The 21,620-nt window shown below is 43.8% G+C and overlaps 1 protein-coding gene across 9 annotated transcripts in view; it reads right to left on the bottom strand.

Annotated features, from left to right (window-relative positions):
* The window catches only part of SLC15A2 (solute carrier family 15 member 2), a 52,244-nt gene extending 36,167 nt beyond the window's left edge, over positions 1-16,077 (bottom strand). For 5 of the 9 annotated variants that reach the window (XM_059852724.1, XM_059852722.1, XM_059852721.1 and 2 more), the window contains exon 1: positions 2,510-2,644. In XM_059852724.1, coding sequence (XP_059708707.1) covers positions 2,510-2,641 — 132 coding nt within the window. In that variant the 5' untranslated portion in view covers positions 2,642-2,644. Of the gene's footprint in view, positions 1-2,080; positions 2,131-2,509; positions 2,743-12,306; positions 12,466-15,805 lie in introns of those variants that run through there. The other 4 variants (XM_059852725.1, XM_059852723.1, XM_059852726.1 and 1 more) reach the window with 4 other exon arrangements.
* Between the last annotated feature and the right edge of the window lie 5,543 nt (positions 16,078-21,620).

A 21,620-nucleotide genomic window follows, 5' to 3' on the forward strand; every position in this document is an offset into this window, starting at 1 on the left:
TGGCATGACCCTGTGTGGGCCTCTGTCCCTCTTGCTACCCCACCGTGGTCTGAGCTAAGCAGCTTTCAGATTCCAGCTGCTTAGTGGCTCCACTGCCTCGCAACAGGAAAGCAGGTTTGCACAGCACTGCCCAGCCTCTGCCAATTAGCAGGAGAGGGGCTGGCCATGGATTTGGTGAGGAATCTGGGGGGAGTGGGATATTAACAGATGCAACTATACTTATAGATTTAGCCATGGTATGGGCCAGTGAAGTGAGATGAACTCTTCACATGCATTTCTGTGCCTCATGTCAGAAATAATGAATTCCTGTATTTCTTCCCAGAGTCCCAAATGCAAGTAAAGTACCAAAATAAATGTGTTTATTCAGGTTTATTTTACTACCAAGAGACCTAAGCTTATTTGGATTCCCAAAGCAATGGCATCAAGTTTAGAAGAGTACAGTTTAATGACACTGTCTTCCTCAACTTTATGAAAGAGCAACAAAACAGACAGAAAATCAAAACTCCACAACTCCCACCTCCCCCCTACTTTCCATAACTTAATCCTCTAAAGACAAATATTTCTGTCCATTTTTTATATATAATATATATGTATACATTTTTTTCACCAAATATCGGCTGTCTTTTTGTAAGAAACCCTTCTTACTCTACTACAGTAAACACACAATTATCCATTTAATTTATGATTTACTCTGAAACAATTGTGCTCAGCAATATGGCTTGTAAGAAAGAGTGGGCTCCCTTGAAAACTGCACTGGGGCCTTCTGCTTTTAGCCTAAAAATGGTGGCATATATAAGCTGTAAATGCACAAACACACAACCATATGCACACACAGAATATTTTTCTCCAACAAGCTTTTCATAAGAGAAGAAAATCCAGAAGAGGCAGATTACATTTCATGTTTGTTCTGGGAGGCATTTATGAAATTGGAAGTAGAATCATACAACAGGGATTTTTTTTCTTCCTCTCCTTCCCAGATCTTACTACACACACTCATGGCATTTAATAACATTTGGTGGAGGCACAGAGAGTGACTGTCCAAATCAGGTGGACAGGTGGCAGGAGCACTTCTGCCTGAACTCACCCCTCCACACCCAGTGCACCAGTTCCAGTGGATTTATTTGCACCGGTTTAAGATGCAGTGACTCATTTCAGCCACTCCTGCTCTGGAATGGGCACCTCCTACAGATGAGCAGGGGCAAGGAGGGAAAGGAGAGCAGGGGGCAGTGACTTCCCAGCTAAACCTTCCCAAGTGCCTGAGCCACCACCCTGAGTAAGTGTTTACAAACACCGAGCAACAACTTACAAGCAGGGGCACTTCCATCTGGCTTGTGTGTCATGAGATGGCATCAGCACGTGCAGAAACCCTCATGTATTGTCTCCACTTTATCACTGACCTGCCTGTGGCCTGCCTGGACATCCAAAAGTGGGAAGCTTTCATCCATGTGGAGAGCCAGATGCAGTTTGCTCACTTTCGCAGAGAAGGACTGTGCTCAGCAAACAGCCCCAGCAAAAGCAAAGAGGTTAAGCCTAGATTCATGAACACACAGATAGTCTGCAGTGCTTAGCTTCCACAACAAGCCTGGGATCTGTGGGATTATGGATCTCTTAAAGATACTGTGGAAGTTGATAGACTGCGTCTTTGGAAAAAAGAAAGTTCATTTAAAGTACCCACTACAGGAGATGTTTGTTTTCAGCTCTCCTTCGTGCTGACTAATGGCAAAACAGGATAAAGATTAATATTTCTCAGGAGTTCTGGATATCCAGTAGTTAATGTCTGCACAGTAATTAAAATTGAGTTAAATAGTTGGATTGCTAATGACATGACTGCGAGTTTTAAGACCAAGTATTACATGTTATCCTGCAAGTCAAAGCAGCTACAACATAAGCCAAATTCTTCCTGAATCCTATGCAGTGAACAGTTTTTAGAGGTCAAGCACTCAACAAGAATTAGCCTGAAAACCTGCACAAACATCAAAGCTGCAAAGCAGCAACACATGTACCTGACTCAGGCTTTAAATCAGAGGCAAAGATGTAAACTCATGGCTCTGGCACGGCAGTTGGGCTCTGTAACACTCACCAGTGGCCTGTCCTCAATCCCTGTCCTTCCTTCTGCTTTTCATCATCTGGGTATCCTTCCCTGTGGGTTTCATCAAACTAAACAGAGTTCAGCTCCCTCCCTCCTTTGCACAATAGCCCCATCCACTTCAGAGATCTAAGTTCTTTCCCACAAGGAAAGTAGTGTTCAGGGAAAAGGCAATAAATACCTTTACCCTTTTCCCCAAACATTCAGACAGTTTGTGCTTTCCCTTTAAGCTGCACTTTCTTAACTTAATCAGGTTAGTGGAGGGATTTTTGCCTTGAGTTGTTAAGGCTTATTTCAACCCTCTGCAAGAAAGGGTGTTTGTCTCTAGCCAGAGCACAACAGAGGAGAGAACAGAGAGATCTTGCAATGTTTAAAACAAGCTGAGCAGAAAGCAAAGCAAAGGAAACCAGCAGCAACACTTACCGGAGATTTTTTCTGAAGAGGGAAATCTCCTTTGGGGGGATCATCTCCTGCAGAAATAAAAGTGAACAAAGTTTCCTTGGATTCATTTCTCTGAAAAGCATTCATCTCCCCTCTCGCCTTGTCTCCCACCATGCTATGTGGCTGTGGTGAGTTGACTGGGAAGATTTCCAACCTCAGGCACGAAGTTTGATTCAGTTTGAGTTAACCCTAATTGAGCACATTTGTGCAGCCAGGGCAGAAAGGGGAGGGAGATGCTACCAGGAAAGACAGCTCCAGAGTTCAAGAGGAGTCAGGGAACACAGCCTAAATCATTCACAGGTTGGGGCTGTCAGCACTTTGTGGCACAGACCTCCCTGTTGTTTGGCATGCCCCCAGCTATTTTACGTGCACCAGCCCAGCGTGGTGCTGGATGCTGCACAGATGTGAGCTGAATTAAATCCCAGGTCCCAGATACACCTACTGCCTGTGGATTTAGGAGTAGAGTGTGCATCTTCCTCCCAGTGTGGCAATGACAGGTTTACTCTGCAGGGATCTCATTTCACTGGAAAGCTGCGCATTCCAAGACATAACTACTAAAATGTTCATCACACCAAACCCTTGGACACTGGATGTCACAGATGCCTGCACTGTGTTAAATCATTTCTTTGCTACTGCAGGAGTGAAGTGACCCACAGCAATTCCCTAGAATGACCTTGCCTTTTCCCATGGGACACTTTAATCAGGCACAGCCAGCACCTAAAAGCAGCCCCAACACCTCTCTCTCTCACTTTCTATTATCCAGATGACCACCTTGGGGCTCCACGTGTGACAAATGCAGCCCACCTCTGCTGGGAGTCCCTGGATTCCCCCTGCAGCTATCTGGGCTCAGTTCCCTGCAAGTACACTGCTGTTCTTCCTTCCATGCCCTTCCCATGGCAATAGCAGAGCTGCTCATCTGCATTCTTCCAGTGCCAGTTGCAATTGCAGAGCAAAACTCACAACCTTCCCATAAACTATCCTCAGTGCTTGTGGCTCTGCTGTATCCTCAGCGCAGTGCAGAGGTTTCTTCTTCCTCTTACACTTGGCTTCTTTAAAAGGCAAATGTTCAAAGAACTTTCCCAAATATTTCTCCCTTCTCTTATCAGTAATGCACAGACCACATCCAGATTCCACAGCTGGTACAAGGAATCTCCATAAACTAGTCCTTAGTGAAAGCACTGAGTTGCTGATAGATAGATAGTTTGGTTATCACAAGAACCAGATTTGCAGCTGATAAACCAAGAAAGAGGCCTTTGGCCACACCACAGATCCTTAATCTGGTTTCAGTTATTGCTAGCAAGACATGGAAAACGCTTACACAAGAGAATGAGATGTGATGGACTGCACAGAAAAAGTATAGTTCCTATCCATCATGTACTCTGGCATTGCTTCCTCTGAAAATCCCAGAGATCCCATCTCACTCCTGCTAACTGGGCAGCTAAACATGGGGTCAGCTGGGCAGCTGACTTGGAAGCCAAACTTCAGATGATGCCAGAAAGTTCTATCCTTTCCTTGTTTCTTTTTTCTTCTACAGCAGTGGCAAAGCAAGAGCTTGGTACCTCCTCTGTACTGCCACAAACCAGCTCCTTGTCTTCAGCCCTCCCAGTGACCTACACACATGCACAACCTTGCTTTTCACCTGGGTGCAGCCTCCAGGGAGCTCAGCTTTATCAAGCCCTTTTCATGAGTGCTCAAAAGCAGACCCAGTGTTTAGGGCAGAACAGGTCTTGTTGGCATGGGTTCTGTCCCTGCACACCAGGTTGGCACCTACTCAAGTCCCACAAGTCTGACCCTGTGCTAGAGGCAGCAGAAATATTTCTGAGCCCTCTGCTGGCATCTCATGCCCCAGGTATTTCTATACAGCTCCCAGTGGAAACCTGCTCTATTCTACCATACACAGGCAAGCTGAGCAAACACAGCAGCAGAGTTACTAAAAGAATAATAAAAAAGGAAGGCAGGAAAGGTTTCATCATCCCTTGCACAGTGCTCCCATGCTGCTGCAGTGTGATGCCTTAACATTTTCAGCCTCCTGCAGCTATATTTCCTCTGTGTATATACAGCCCTGTGTGTCACATAAGCTAAATGATTATTTTTTTTTAATACTAGCATGAAAAACCCTATCAGTCAGTAGGATTAACATACTACTTGTCTAATACACTGCAGAGCTGTTTAGGCCACTAGCTGCCAGAAGGTCTTCTCAGACAGAAAGGAAGAATAGGAATTTAAATGTCTGGCAATAAATGGTAACTTGTAGCAAATAGCAAAAAACAAGTTTAAGATAATAGATTTGCAAGCACCTCAGATACAAATATAGAATGATACTTGATAGAAGGAGACCTGTGTGACTGGACTGAAAATCAGGAAGGAATTGTACCACAAATGGAAATCAGGTGGCATTTCTGAAGACAGGTATAGACAAAGAGATCAAACAGAGTGGTAGAAGTGTGCCTGCAAAGCTAAGGCACGAAATGAACCACAGCTAGCAAGGGGACATAAAAGGCAATAAGAAAAGGTGTCAGAAATGCTGTCAATATTGGAGAAAGAGGAAGGAAAATGAAAAGCTGTTATTTAAACCAGAAAACAATCATCCAGAGAAGCCAGGAAACTTGCATCCTTTTTGTTATTTTTACTAAAAAATTAAATTGCAACAAGGTATGCAGCACCTTTGAAATGAAGCAGTAGGAGTTTGTGTGAAATGAGACAAAAACTGCTTAAATAATATTTGGATATCTCAAATGTGCTCAGATCATCAGAGCCTGATGAAATTCACCTTCAAGTGCTGAATATCACATTGAGCCACTTCCCTTGTGAAGGGCAAAAGCAGAACAAGCATCACCGCCGCCTTTAAAAAAGCAGATTGTTCCTCCAGGAGTGTTCCTCCATAACAAGAGAGATACTTGATCAGATAATCCCCTCTAAGCACCAGAAGGAGAATAAGGATTACAAAACAGCCATTTCAGATTGGAAAAAATGCTCTCAAACCAGACTGTTTTATTCTTTGGTAAGTGGAGTAACAGCTGGAGTAGCTCTGTATGTGATATATCCTAACTCTAGTGCCTCTGATCTCTCACAAGGAAATAGGGTCCATACGAAATGCTCATAATGGTGGACAACTGGGAAATCCCTCTAAGAGTATCAATGATTTTCCATCACATTAGGAAAGCATGAAATATGCAGATCCTCAGCTTTTCCATGAGCAAAGAAAACTTTAGCACAGCCAGCATGGTGCTTGTTTGTACTTGAAACCAGGGTGAAGAAGCCTGGGAGACAACTATGAACCCAAAATGGTGTTGCAAAATGGGAGAAACCATTTTACAACTCTGGAATGAAAACGATGAAATTTGGGAAAGAAGAATACCAAATGCCACTCCTTTCCATTGACAGGAAAAACAGCCAGAGAGATGAACTATAATCCATTTTTGTTGAGGATAAGATGAGAGAAATAACCGACTTTTTTCAGTAAAGAATATCTGGGGCTCCTTTTTCCAATTTCCCTCTCAATGAGGACAGATGAGCACTGGAACAGAGATGGTGTGGCGATGTCTGTTATATAAGAATGCATTAGGGACTACAGAAAAATCAGGTCCTGTTCCAGAGCAGGCATATAGAGGAGGTGCCCTCCTGAGTTTCTGTGAAAATCTTGTGCCAAAAAACCTCACCTGATAAGTGTGAAAGCAAGGACTACTTTCTGTAAGATTTCCTCTTTTCTGAATTTTCCCTTATGCATCTGGGGAGTCTGTAGGATGATTCATGCTTACATGTTATATTGAGCTACCAAATGCCTGAAATTCCCATTAATATATTTTGATATGACTTTCAGTTCATGATTTAATTTTTTTCTGGTTCTCAAATCCTCAGAAAGAGAATCTCCATTTTCACGTCGCTTTTACAATCTTCTCATTCTCACCGCTCCCTGCTGCAGTACTGTCCACCGTAATCTGTTTATACTCAACTAATCTCTTCATTTTTACCTGCATTCATCTCATGGTACAATCCCTTCCTAATTTTCAGCTCAGCCACACTTGTCTTTTAATAATGAGTCTTATTTTTAATTCATATACACTGGCCATACTTTTATAGCCCTTTTGCCATATATGTATTTCTCTCCTCTTTCTCTGTTTCTGAGATAAGGTTTTAAGAAACTAGATGAATGTGTGGCAGCAACACTTTGGGCTTAATGACCAGACCCTGGAAGGACGTGATAACCTCTGGAGGTCTCTTCTGGCTTATTTTCTCCAATTCTTTGATCACAAGAAAGAGCAGGGCTTAACTGATTTATACAGATCAAGAGTGGTTTCCATTGCCTGCAGACTTCTCCCAAACTTCAAAGTAATTTAAGAAAATGATGTATCAAATCATTTGAACAACCAGGAAAATATGCCAGAAGCCTTCAAATGCACATCTCTCCTCTATTCACCAACCATTACGGACTTAAAATTGTGAAGGTATTTAGAGCAATACCACTAACAATATCAAGTACCTAATCTGCATTTAAGAACCTGTCATCTGGTCACAAGTACACCTGTAACAAGTAGAGAAACTTCTCATCCCTCCTCGTCCTTTCTTGCTCTCAGTTTCTCCTACTATCAGCAAGAAGAAATCTTTAAACACTTCCTCACCAGCTTGAGCTTCCTTTGCAGGCTGTGGTGTGCAGTTCCCCTCTGCCATTCCGTGCCTTGGACGTGCCCAGCTCTGCTGTGCCTGAAGATGAACCTCGTTAAGCAATCCCGGCTCTCTTTCACCCTGCTGTTAATGTTTCACTTCTCAACAGCAGTCCTTTGGCCACCAACAAAATAGTTAAACTTCCATTTCTTTCTGATCTGAAGTCATCTCTGCTCAGCTCTCAAGTGTCATAGGGAATCTGCCTTTCTTGAATACAGCCTCTGAGGCTGCATGGCACCTTTCATGGATGTTCACGATCAATCACTTCACACTGCAGCTACACTATCTTTCAAAAAAATTACTACTTCTGGTTGAGGATAGGGACTGGCTCTGTGACTAGACAGGATCTACAGCTGGCCATAAATCCAAATTTTTGACACTGTACACCAGCTACAGAGTCGGTTGTAACTATACATGTCTTTCACTATCATAGAATCGCAGAACAGTTAGGGCTGGAGGAGACCTTCAAAGTCCATCCATTCCAACTCCTCTGCAATAAGCAGGGACATCTTCAACTAGATCAGGTTGCTCAGAACCTGATTGTGAATGTCTTCAGGGATGGGGCACCTAGTGAGAAGATTACAGTTTTGAGAAGACATGGGATTTCACCAACCTTTGATAGACTGGCTTCAGTTCCCAGTTCTTCATACATCACACAGGAAAGCAGATATAACATTGATAAGCTGTTCCCCAAGACCCTTTTTCACCTTCAAGCCATGAACTGCCTGAAGGAGAATCCAAATTTTTCTACTGCACTTCAAGTGTTTACTCCTTTCTGCTTTCCCCCATAACTGCCTCTAAGCTGTGACTTTCTTTCAGAGAGGCATTAGGGAAATTCTTCTGCAGGGGAAAACACCAAATATTTTCTGCAGACACAGAAGTAGTTTAGAGTGAGTTCAGCAATAGAGTAAAATGGGGTCTCCATCACCCAACATCACGGCCCTGAAACCATCTGCATCCTTCACCTTTTTATTGCACTCAAGTCCCACCTGCTTCTAAGTCCTGTATCTATCTATCATCATCACCTCAAGATGAAGTCAAGGCTACAAACAAGCAGTTAGTTCCTGATGAACTCTGCTATTAGCTGGACATAGGATGACCAGTGGAACTGGGGAGAAGGACTAGAAAGATGCACTAGGGAAACACTGAGAGACACCTGAATTTGAAGAGAAGCACACAAAAATAGCTACAATGTGCAATAGTGAGAAGCCTAAGCTGATCACAATCAAACTCCAAAATGAAATGAGGAATAAATTCCTACATATGATGATTCATTTGATAGAGCAACAAGGGATGCAAAGCCTGAAGTAAAAGATGAAGAACAGCATGAACAACTCATAAAAAGATGATAGCAAATCGTGAGGGGCTTGTGAAAGGATGACTGAAGCAAAACTTTAATAATGGCTAAAAAAGAGCAGGCTGTGCACAGAAGAGATATTAAAGAAAAGATAGATGGTAAGAAGAATTTAAATCTATAATGTAGGAAGTATGGCCAGGATCCAGGGAGTGTTATTCTTATTATAAGAAGATACAGCATAGATAAGTACAAAGCACAGCATGGCAAAGCCAGCAGTGTGAGACTCTGGGCAAGCACAGTGAAAAACAAGCAGAAAAGACATATGAGCACTACAGGGCAGACAATGCAACAGAGAAGAAAAGCTGGAGGGAGAATAGTTTTTGGGAAAAATAAAAGGCTTCACTTGGTAATGCTTGTGACTTATATTAGAAGATTTGGGCAGCGAAAGACAAGGAACATATGAGAAAGGGCTTTTATTTCTGAACAATTATTTAAGATGTTATTGTAGCAAGGAAAAATTAGGATTTTTCTCTTCATTGAAGAGAATGTTCAAGCAAAATACATGAGGGCATGAGAGAGCTTAGGCAGGAAATGAAGAAAACACAGCACAAACAAAATACAACCATGAATTTAAATTACTTTCTAGGCTCTCAAGTTGAGAGCATCACAAAACCATTGAAAAAAAATTGGAAGTTGGTTCCAGAATAAGAGTTGTGGTCTTTCAGAACAGACCACCGATTAACAGCAAGTGAATACCAAGGAAAGCTATATATTGCATAGAAAATCAGGGATAATTTAACTGTTCAGGGTGTCAGTAAGGAAATGGGCTACAAGACCTCTTGAATTATTTTCCAGCTATTTTCCCCTCCACTTCTAAGATGTACTTGTTGCTATGGTATAAAGTACCATGCACTGACTGGTAGCACTGGTTTCAATAAGTTCAAGACATAGAGAAAATGTACATACAGGTGCTCCAGGCAATGGAAACATGTCCAGTCTCTGGGATGTTTCTATGTTCTGCCCTTCCTGATAGTCCTTTGTTCCTCCTTTATAGAAATTTCAGGCATTTTAGCAATGCTGCCCACTGCTTAGAGACAGTTCCTCGTTGAAACATTGTTTCAATAGCTACTTTTAATGATCATATAAGTGTGTAAAGTCAGCAACAGAGAGAGTGCTCTGGAAAAAAACAAATGCAGAAAAGGAGAGCCAAGATAGGTGTGCAAGTGCATGTGAGCTCCATTGCTGTTTGTCTGTCTTGGCTGCAAGTGATCAATTCTGACTGTCACAAGGAGTGCTGGTCCCTTGGGCACCCAGTGCCACACCTGTTGGTACTGAGATACCTGTCTGTCTCACGCTCAACTCAGGCTCTCTGTTCAAAACTTCTGAATATTAGAGAAAGCCTGGAAACAGAAAAATCTAAACATTTACCCAGTCCACTTGCCTGGAGCTGAGGCTGGGTCGTCCCCTTCCTGGTGTGAGAAGGTGAGAGGTACTTCCCTGCAGCTGGAAGAAAGATGTATGTGGTGAGGCAGAACTTTGGAAAACACCTGAGGACCATTTGGTGTCCCAAGAACATTTTCTCCCTGGTGGTTTCAGAAGCAGAATCTCACATAGGGCCTTTCAGCAGCAGATATCTCAGGGCATCTCATTGAGCAGATATCAGTACCTCCATTTCAAAAAGGAGCAAAAGAAGGAAGAAACATCCTGATGAAGGTAGACTCCTCTAAAACCTCTTGCATGCCAGCCCAGCAATCTCTCCGTTAAGCTGCCCCGCCTGCAGCATTATCAGAACAAGTGAGAAACAGCTACTGATTTATTGTGCCACAGGACACAATAAATGAGGGACAGCTCAGCCACTGAAGACATCACAGCCCGCAGCAGCCTGGGTCTGGAGGAATGCTGAAATACAGTTGCATCCAGTGTCTTAGCCACCCCGTGGGTGCATTGCCAGTGCTCACTTCCAGCCTCTGGGATAGATACTGCCTTGGGAATTTCTCTTTCTGCACTGATCTCTCAGCTGACCAGTAGCTCTCTTCTGGTGGTGTGTTCCACTCCCTCTCCCACCCTGCTCTGGAGTTAAATGCTGCTTTTACTGGCTTCAGTGAGGCAGTTGCTACTGAGAAACCAGAAATCCTATAACCACTCTGTTCCTCAGAGTTGGCTCACAGGGATGTCTGGAACTGGGTGGGGGGTGTCTGTTGTGCAGTAAAGGAGGGGCTACAGGATGTGACAGCAGGACCCTGGGGTTTGGTTCTGACAACATTGCTTGTCAGTCCCTTGAGCACCTATTTCAAGTTTCCTAACCTTAACTGCACTGCCTATAAAACAAGCATCAAGCAGCATAATCTCCTGTACATCTGGGGCAAGTGGTTTCATTCATAAATCTGGCTACTGGACTAAGAAAACCTCAGAGAAGGCAGGAATTCCAGTTTTTCCAATTTTTTTTCCATACACACACCGTAAACAGCCTGTTTGTTGTTCTCTGCAAGTTTTCCTGTGTCAGGAGACATAATGCACTGCACAATTTCAAATCTTTGCCATCAAAAAGAGGGTATTCTCACCATAACCCAGCACACAGCTGATTTTTTAGCTGTGGTTTAAGTCAGATTGCAATTGTGTAATCAGTATTTCATCAAGGCAAGCTGCCAGGGACAGAGAAGATGTAAATCCCAAAAATATATCTGTTCTGATGAAAAAAACCTTCCTGATCTAATCCACAGAGATCTCAGCTCTCTGACAGCAGCCCCTCCCAGATGCAAGCACTGACAGATATGATACAACCTTCTGCATTCTAGGGTCTTCATTCCCACTGAGATGTTAATCAGATCCTCCCCACCCAGCTTCCTCTACAACCACACCAAGGGCCAGGCAGATTAGAGGCTCATCCAAGATTCATTAACTCTGGTTCCCTGCATTTTCATAACGAGCTTGCAGTGCCATCCATTCTTTTCAGCCTCCCCCCGCAGTGACCAGGGGGATCAATTTGCTAACACAGTGAGTAGGAGCAGCTCTCACCAGCTCCAGGGGAAAGCGGAGTCATGTGGGTTTTCCCTCCATCAGGTCCCAGAGGAACTGGCACAGAATTGGAGATATTTTTGCTTTTTTTAATGTTGATCTAACCACAGGGTCTCCAGGGACCCTAGCACTTTGTAGCACAATTCTTTCTGTTCTGGCTATCCTGTGCCCAGGGCAGTCTGTTCTCCACTGGCACTCATGACAAATCCCCTCAAAGTTTGGCAGGGATAAGGGTTATAATTTTATAGAAGGAAGAATTCAACTGTGACTCTTCATCCTTATGCTAACTCCCAAAAAGAGGTCCTTTTTTCATAGGAGATGAGTGGCATCTGATCCACCTGACATCAGTGGGACCAGGAGTGCTCAGCCTTCCCTTGATGCCACTCCAGAGCACATGTTGTCTTCCTCCTGCTCAACCATCTTTCTCCCAAATCTCCAGTCTCATTACCTTAACTGGAGCACATCTTCTGCCTATGACTGAATACTGAATTAGGCATTCACTTCAATCCTCCTCTACTCCCAGCCTGTCTCCTTCCTCCTGGGATCTTGCATGGAGCTGTGCCCACCACACAACAGCTGAGTTCTGCATCACACACCTGCAAACACTCTGTGTGCTTCTCTTGTGCAAAGAGCAACCCTGAAAAAGGAAATGCTTTTTCCATGGGCACACAAAAACCACTCTGGTGTTCTCCAGCTTGTGGCCACCCAGAAGCCACAGAGAAGTGCTGAATGCACTGGGCAGCAGTATGGCACATACCCAAGCAGCAGGCAATGGTGTATATGAATATATCCACTGCAGTCTCACCTGTGGTGTGTCACAAGTGGGGATGGTGTTTCCACTCCAGCTGGTGCACAGTGGTGCTGGGGATACACTGGTACAGGCTTTCCACCACTCTTTCCACCTCCTGTGCCCACAGCTGCCTTTGCTGTCTGTCATTCAGTCTCTACATGTCTCCAAGTACTCCTTAGTAAATAGAGGAGACCACACTGTCAGAGAAATCCATTAGTGACAACATTTAATAATAACTTTGATAAATCCATGCCAAAAAATGCAAACACCTTTTCCACAACCGCTAGCTATGCCTATGGTACATGAGAAGGTCTAGCCATGCCAATCCTTTAAGATGCAGACAGCCACTTGAGTGAATTGAATACATTCAATTGACTTCAAAGAACCTTTGAGTGCTCAGCACCTTGCAAGAGATTTGTTTATAGAAATAATCACTTTCAGAAGAAAAGTGTACATGGCACTTTTCCCTCTATCTCCCATTCAGTTTTACCTCTAACAATAAATCACAAGAGACTCAACATGGAATGGCTTGGCATTGTATTCATCTAGAAATATTTATTTCCTGTATAAACTCAGATTAATACTAATTCTCTCCAAGATAAAGGCAGCTAGAAATAATTTAAGGACATAAAACCACTTTTCAGCATTCCTGACACTTCCCATTGTTAACAAACAGATGATCTTATAATGGTAAAGTCAGAGGAATAATTCCTCTCTTATACAAGGTCTGATTGACTAGACATGACAGATGGTGTTTTTATTACTTTCTGTTCTAAAAGAGGCCTCATCTAATGCAGTCCAAGCTGTGTTACGAGTCTTAACCTCTCAGATAAGCAAACCCTGTTTCATCAGGTTAATGGATCCTTACTTGATTCAGGAAGGCAATTTTCCTTAAAGTTATTCTAATCAAGTACTCAGAGCCCAAATTGTCCTGCCTGATTGACTGCCAGCAACGGGTAAATCTCTCTACTAAAAACCGTATTTATTTTCAAAGAGGGAAAGCAAGTTATTATTATTATTATTATTAGAGAACCAATTCTATCCTGTATTCAGGGGCTTCTCCTATACTGGATTTTACTGCAGTTGCAGAATTAAAGACAAAAGTTAATGGAGCCTTTCTTTCAATAGTTTTGTTAAATAACAGGCAGGGAAGGAAAATTAGAGAGGTGGCCTGCTGTCTATTGATACCCCCTCAATTAACTGCCCCTATGGCAATAACATCTGACCCTAATCAGCACAGAACTCTTCAAGCAGACTCACTCCAACCTGTCTTCCTGCATCTGCCCCCAAATTGAGGGCTGCCAGCCCCAGCAGCTTTGCCACTAGGCTGAGAAGCAAGAGAGGACAATCCAGTTTCTAAAAGAAAAGCTGTGAAGGAAAAGCAGTGCCTGAAGGATGCTCCCTGTAAGTCCCATCTCCTGTATGGCATTTGGCTGCACAGGTGGTTTAGTGGCACAGCTGCATGGGGGCACAGTGGCACCACACATGAGATAAGGATGGCCGTGTCCTGCTGCCTCTTTGCTGACTCTGGACACTCCAGGCAGAGTCCTGCTAGTCCTGGGGCTGACCAGGCTGCTTACAGAAGCAGATGGGAGGCCTGACCTCTCCTACTCTCTTCCACCTACTGCAAGACTGGTCTAGCAACTGAGCCCGTGTGAGGACAAGGAGAAGAGCAAGCACCTCAAGGCTGTGCAGAAAACACACAGAACACATTGAATTACTGCATAGAAACAAGAATTGCGTCCACAGCTTCTGAAAGATCATTCAGTCAGTGCTCAATGCCCATATTAGCTTTTCACACAGCCTCACAAGCAGAATTGGTAGCCTTGATGCCCCATCAGACATTCAATATTGGATTTCCACCTCCAGAAAATCTGATCCCCAGGAGCCTTGGCTGGAGTTTGCAGAGCAGGCAAAGTGAGCTTCGTAACAAAAAAAAAAGTTCCTTTGCAATTTTCAAGAAAGCTGAGCTGCTCTCCTTACAGCTCTGCTGAAGTTATTGATGCCTCAAATGAAACAATCATTTTCAATAATTCTTATTTACCAGCCACCAGACTTTTAGGGTTTTGTCATGCAGAGAATTGCATTGTTATATTAAGGCAGGCATCTTAAAAACAGTGATTATTCTGCAGGAATGATAAAGCTATGGATAGCAGGTGAAAATGCTGTGCTTGAATCAGAGACTCCTAAGCCAAAAATTCAGGAAGTATGGCTTGGCTCAGGCCCAAGGATCAGAAGTTTCCAAGCTTCTTCAAATGTCTCTGTTTCAGGTCTTGTCATGTAGCCTGTCACATTTAAAACACAGCACACTTCAGGAGAGGCAGCCTTTTAAAACGGTGCTCTCCTTGAATATCATTGTGGGGTTGATTGCAGACACCTTTGGACTCAGAGCAATCACCACTGCTAATTGTTCAGATGGGGGATCAATAGAGAGGCATAACTTAAAAGCCTGTTATTTGTGGAGACAGCCTCAGGGGACAGCCCTGGAACTGTCCCCACACTTAAACAATCCCAGAAGAAGTAGGCATCCATCCCTGTTAATTACTGATGGGAAGTAAGGCATCACAGCAGGAGGAGGAAAAGATGAGACCTTGACTCTTTCTAGGTCTCCTCTGCTACACCAGTTTTGTAAATGAGCAGTGTATGGTGTAGAGAACTTGTCCCTGGGCCTGATGCAAACCCCCATAAATCAAGTGAATAGACCATAAGCAAATTTCCCTCCCATCCAGTTTCCAGTGTCTAGGAACAGCTGACTCCAGCTGCTTTGGAACTGCAAAGTGGCTCCACAGGTATTGGATAAGCTGCCCCAGTAGGTTTCTCATTGCCTTTATTGAGTGTTGGGTCAGACACCACACACAGAAGTGTCTGTGATCAATGAACCCATGCTTTGCTAGCTCTCTGCACAAGAACTTATTCACAGTTAATCCAAACCAACTTCATTCATGAAACTGGCTGGAAATCTCATCAGAACAGGCTTTGCAGAGAGATTTCTGACACTTGCTTCAAGCACCAGCCGAAAATAGAGCAAAAGAGACTCCAACTTCCTCTGAGTATTTTGTCGGATCTGAAGATGGCTGATTAATTCATAAAAACTAATAGCAGCTTGCTCATTTTCTGCCTTTTACTTTCCTTTCCCCCTATGAACAGGGGTGGTTTTTTCTTAGGTTTATATGTTTTTCAGAACAATTTGTCACATAGTTTCTGCAAACCATTTCAGGTACTTAACAGCATTAGTGATCTGTATAAACAGGACTGTGCAATACAGGCACAACAGGACAGTAGGTTACCTTATATGCTTCCCAGATTTCCACCTGGATGAGCACATTTCTTACAAACAGGTTTGCAGTGCAGATTTGCACAACTCTCATACTGAAGCTCTCGCATGGATATTTTGGACAATTGCCTCCAAACAGCCCACTCCCACCAACATTCCACACACGAGGTCTGTGTGCTCGAGCACTCCCAGCCAGGGAACATGGGAAGAACAGGAACACAATCCAAGCACGTTACTTACGGAAATCTCTGCGGAGAGTCTCACACAAAGGTGGCGGTGGAGTGTCCCCAGATGGAGGGATTTCCATGGAGAAAGCAGTGAAGTGGTCCAGTGCAAAAGAAGAGCACTATGACCTGTTTAAGCTTCAGGACGTGTCCGAGATAAATGCAGGGTATGAAGTTATTTCTTCTTGTACTCACAGCAGCACTTGTATTCCATGGTAATGTACAGAGAACAAATGGCAAAACAAACTCTTGGCCTCACAGGAACATTGTTCTGTTTGTTGTCCCTGGAGACTTTCAGTTAATCTTCATCTGTGGGTTTGGCCAGAGAAATATACTGGTGAACCTCCCCTCTCTGATTTTTCTATGCAAACTTAAAACTTCTTGAGGATTCATTAACTCTTTACTTCATAATTTCATGTATTTCAGATAGTGTTTTGTATTTTCTGTATCACTTAGGGGTTTTTTAAGTGCAGAGTTATTGGTGAGGTCCCTTCCCAATGTTCCAGAGCAGGGCTCAAAATAAATAGCTGGTCATACAGAGAGGATAGACAGCTAAAACAGGTACATTGGACCTAGCTTGGCCAGACCTCTCTCAGCCCTAGAGTTTTCTCCTTTTTTCACATTCCCTGTTGAGGAATGGAAAGCAACTCAAAGGGTTTAACTATATCAAGCCAACTTATCAAAACTGATCAGTAAGCAGAATTGATGCCATATGCTTTCCAAGAGCTCATATTCAGTTTATTGCCCAAAATTAGATTTAGGCCTTGGTGACTGACAAGCAACTTCTCCAAAAGGCAGTCCTGTGAGCACTGAACATTTCTCAGGCACCCCCAATTTCTACTCATGCAAGAATCATTTTGCCATTGAAGTCCAGGTTGCAGTGAAATAGGAGCAAGCCAGGCAGGTAGACCCATGTTCCTACAGCAAAGTAACCCAGAGTGTTTTAACTGAGAAAGAAAAGAAGATTTCACTTGCTTCAGTCTTGCCTTCTTAATCTACTGCAAAGCTGAAATTTGCTGCTCCTGAGAGCTGGCATGCAGAACAACAGAGCCTGACACAGGTGGCTGACCAGCCATCCACCCAAGCACCCCCTGCCTCATCTCCACAGCACCCAAACACCTCAAATGCACCAGCAGCTTCCCCCTGGTTCAGGCCCAGAGCTCCAGAAAATACAATAATCTCTGTCCAAACACTCAGGTTGCTGAACCACCTGTGGCATGTTAGTTGTGAAATAAAGATGATTGATGAGCAGCATACAGATCATTTTAGAGGAGATAAACCAGACTTTCAAGATACTTGTGGCAGACTAATTCAGAGGACATGATAAAATGCCAATGCATTCCTTGAGATTAAAGGCCTGATTCTCCTCTCACCTAGGCTCTGCATTGCCTGTGAAGCCAAACCTGCAGTAAAATGGCTTATAGGAAGAATCGCCTCTTGAATGTTGGCAGGACTGCACTGGAGTGAGGATATCTGGGTCACAGACTTCAGTAGCCACTGGCAGCCCAGGGAACCCAGCTCATTCCTACAGTGAGGACCCTGCCAATCCTTGGAGTATGGGGGCTTCCAGGCTTCCCAGCACAGAGGCAGGAGCCTGGAAGCCCCAAAACAAGGTTGTTGTTTCCATTGCTGCTTCTGGCAGGGAATCCCAGACTTCTGGGGTCTCCTACACTCCTAGATGGGCCCCAGTTTGATCATGCCATGTGTACAGCCCTTCAGACTGCAGTACACGCATCCAAGCCTCATATGGCTGGGTCATGGATACAGAGCCCCCCTCAGAGACAGCAGAGAGAGGAAATGAGGTACATAAAGGCTGGAATTCAGGCACTAATGGCTGTGAGGTCACCAAGGAGAAAGAAGGGAAGCAAAACAACATGAAGGGAGCTCAATTTGCCATAAAAATCATAGACAGCAATACAAAATCTTTGTAAAAGATTCCTTCTACCTCAGAGTTCATGCACAGGAAGAGATCTGTCAAGGCAAACATGCCCCAAGAAACAACCATCTGGGAAATGTTGAGGCAGTTCTGCCCAGTCCCCTCAGCACATTAATATGTCAGGTCAGTGAAAACAGGGCTGGACAACACTTTAGTTTATAAAAAGGTCAAGGCTATTTTCAACCAGCTGCACTTGGTATGTGGAGCAACTCCACCTCATCACATTTGTCTGCCCCTAATGCTCCATCCCTATGGGATTTCAGAATAGCTACTTTGACCAGAGTCAGTAAAAGCAAATAAATGTGTGTTTTTAAAAAGGGTTGTGTAGGAAACTTGCCATGTGTAAATCCAGAATAAACAGGAGCTTGTAGAAAAATTGTGTCTGGTGAATGCCACATAGAAATAAAAGCTGGGAATGAATCACATAGGACAACCAAGGAAGGAAGAAATTACCATAACTGAGCCCAAAGAGAGTCTCCTCTCTGCAGTCTCACACTGCAGAGGGAGTGAGGGTGAGAGGGATCTAGCTACAAGCCTGAGCAGTGAGCGTGAGACCAGGGATGCTGCCTCTTGACTTTTCTGGGGGCAGAATCACTGCCAGGTGTTCTCATGACTTACTGTTGTACACTGGTGCTACCCACATCCAGGGAGACAAACAGGAACCAGCTCATCCTACCCATCCCCATGCCAGTGAAAAAACAGAGATTCAGGGCAGAAAACTGACACATAGGCACAAACACCTTCCTCAAGCCCCTCATAGCACCAGGGTGGAAGATGGATCATTACTAATAAAAACAGAATGTTTTGCTTTCAAAATTATCTCAGGGAGTCAGCATCTGCTGGAGCAAAAAGTCTATTTCATGAAATTTTAGCAGGGGAATAATTTAATGGAGCTTAGATAAAAAGCAGTCACCTGGAACCCAGATTTAGAAGAAATTGCCTTTTTTTTCCAAATTACTGGTTTGGAGGTTAAATGAGGAATATTCATCTGATTTCACTTTTCTCACACATTTTCCCTGATGGGTGCACTAATGAACTCTAAACTGAATGGCAAAATGCTTTCAGTCCATCTCCCAAGGAGCAAATTCTTTATTAAACACTAATGATTCTCCTTTTCAAAATTAGCATCTGCAAGTTTGGGGGCAACTTCAAACCTGGTAGAAAAAGAAGCAATTCCCTTTGCAATGATTAGGACATCCTCCTTCTCGCAAAAATCCCGAGGGCCTCTTAACTTGACTGTCTTGATTAAAGAGGGGCTTGGCTTTAATTGGGTAATTGCTGTGGTTTGTTACTCTTGGTTACAGCAGAGATTTCCTCTGCTGTATCTTGGCCAGGCAGGGTTGCTTCCCTTGCACCTCAGTTCAACCCTCCTCAGGTGAACTGTCCAAACAATTACAGGTGTCACACATCATCAAAATACATATGAAAATGTGCCCTTCCAGACAGTTTAATGTGCCAGCATCATCCTGCCCAGCAGCAGGTCATGCACCACGATGACGTTGTAGCCAAAGAGCTACAAGACCTAGTATGAGGGGAGACTTAGCTGAGGACACAGCTCAGTAACATACATTTTCTTGAAGCCCTTTAGAGGGTTTTGGAATCAACTGCCAGTGGATGAGAAGCTAATGTCTTTGCTTGCTGTTAGGACTGCAAAACCTCAGGATGTTCATCTCTATTTGCTGCCTCATGCTCAAATGATCTCTAAATGCTTTGTGAGGCTTCTTACACTGATTTCCTGACTCAGACCAAAGACAGAATTACCAGCATTTAAAACTGAGCTAGAAGATAGGAAAAACTAGTTCTCAGGTTAATTTTAGATCCAGTGGTAACCTCTTTGACACCGTTTATCATAGAGGAGATAAATTCCCTGACTTTGCTCCTCAAAAGCTCTTTCTAATTTAATCAAGCAGATTTACATTACACCAACTGATTTCTTTTCTAAGCAGAAAGTAGGCATTCACTTAAACCAGTGAAAAAAGTATGGGCTTGCAAGGAAAGGAAATGAAAAGATTGTCTTTATATACGAAATCAGAGAGAGAATGAAATTTCAGCATTATTCAAATATGTAATTTCAAAGATTTTAGTTGTTGTAGATAAAAAATCTGCAAACACATCATAAAAGCTTTGAACAATTGAAACAAAACATGTCAAAAATATTTTGACTGACTCAAGCCATATTTTCATGTTTTCATTCTTTTCAAAATACAGGCAGTTTGTTCCGCCTCAGGATAGGAAGATTTTCTAAATCTCAGACATTCTGGTGAGGTGGAAATGTGCATCTTTAAGTTTCTAAGACTTAAATTTCCAGATCTTCTAGAGACAGACAACTGCATTGCCAGTGTACACTCCTTCCACTTCTGCACCTCATTAATGGAGGGCTGGCCCAGACAAACCACATGCAGTGAGGCAGGGTAGTGCCACTGAGTGACCTCACCAGTTTACGCTGCCTCTTCAGTGAGCATGGCTCGTTTTCCACTCAGCCAAGGTCAAGCTCTGGAGTTGTGTTTGCTTTAGGGAAGGGCAGGGCAAAAAGAGTGGCTATTTGCCACCTGCATGGGCCAAATCTGCCCTACCTGTGCACCCCATGCAGCCCTGCCTCACTGCAGCAGACTCTCAGATACCTCAGCTATGTGCTGGCTGCCAGAGCCAATGAATCTGAAGACATGGGCACCCAAAAAACTGCCTGTGTGACAGCTGTTGTGACTCTGCTGGACGCTGTGGATTCAGGTGGTTTTAAATGGGAAAGGAGCCCAACTCTTTCGAGCTGAAAGCTCAAAGGCAACCATGCCAGGGCAGAGCCATTACTAAATTCTGCTCTACAGCCGTGCTGTTGGAGTACTTGGTCACTTGCCCTTTTCAACACATCCTAGTGGTGCAGAGATTTGCCAGATGCTGGTCAGCCCCATTCATGCAGAACAGATGATTCTGGCCATGCCAATGAAAGCTGTGGCAAATGAATTGGGTGGCTGCCTGAGGCAGTTGGTTTTCCTGTGCAAGCCAGAGAGGGGCAGCAGGTCTGCCCAAATGGCAGGATGGCCAAACACAGCTTAGATGGCACAGTAAAGCAGCTCCTCTTCTCTGAGGCTGGATGGATAGCCTGGAGAGAGGCAAGTCTGCATCACTTAACACCTTGCTGCAGGACAAGTAACAAAGGGCTTTCTTAAACAAGAGTCATTGAAAGCACCAGGCTCCCTGCCTGCTTACAAGATAAGGAAAACCCTTTGGGATCATTGGCTTGGACTGCACAGCTGTATCTGCCTGTAAAAGCTGTGTGTGCAGCACCTTCTGCTCTACTGTATTTTTGGCCCCTACCCTACCCTGGCAGGTAGCAAAACTGAAAGTAATTTGACATGTGATGAACCAAAGTGAGCCAGAAATGGGAAGGCAAAAGAAAGCCAAAACCAAGACAAAGGATGGGCTTACACAAAGCACCAGAGCCAAGCTCCTGCCCCAAAGGATACGATACAAAAGGTCAATCCTAGCACTGAGTTGTCCATGAAATAAATATTCTTTGGCTTCAGGGCACACAACAGAAACTCAATGAACCTTTTGCTCCCAGCATGCAGTGTAGAGTGCTTGTCCTCTGAGTCACTCCAGAACCATGGTGATGGGCTATCAGCTGACAGATGGATTTGCCTCTCTGTTCTTCAATATGTGAAAGGTCACTGATCTATAGATTCTCCTTCCCTGGTCTTTTTCCTTCCAGTCAGCTGTGGAAGTCTCCATGCTCATTCTAGCCTTGATGGCTAGGGTAATCAGCCCTGCATTTCCCCACTGGTAACAAAGTACTGTTGCACTCGTTTTCAGCACCAATCCAGCAGCCCACCTAAAATGAGCTACTGATTCCATTTCACTTCCCAAGAAAAAAACCAAGCAGATATCAAAGCCATGCCCA

This window comes from Haemorhous mexicanus, chromosome 8, assembly GCF_027477595.1.
Source record: "Haemorhous mexicanus isolate bHaeMex1 chromosome 8, bHaeMex1.pri, whole genome shotgun sequence".
Taxonomy (NCBI): domain Eukaryota; kingdom Metazoa; phylum Chordata; class Aves; order Passeriformes; family Fringillidae; genus Haemorhous; species Haemorhous mexicanus.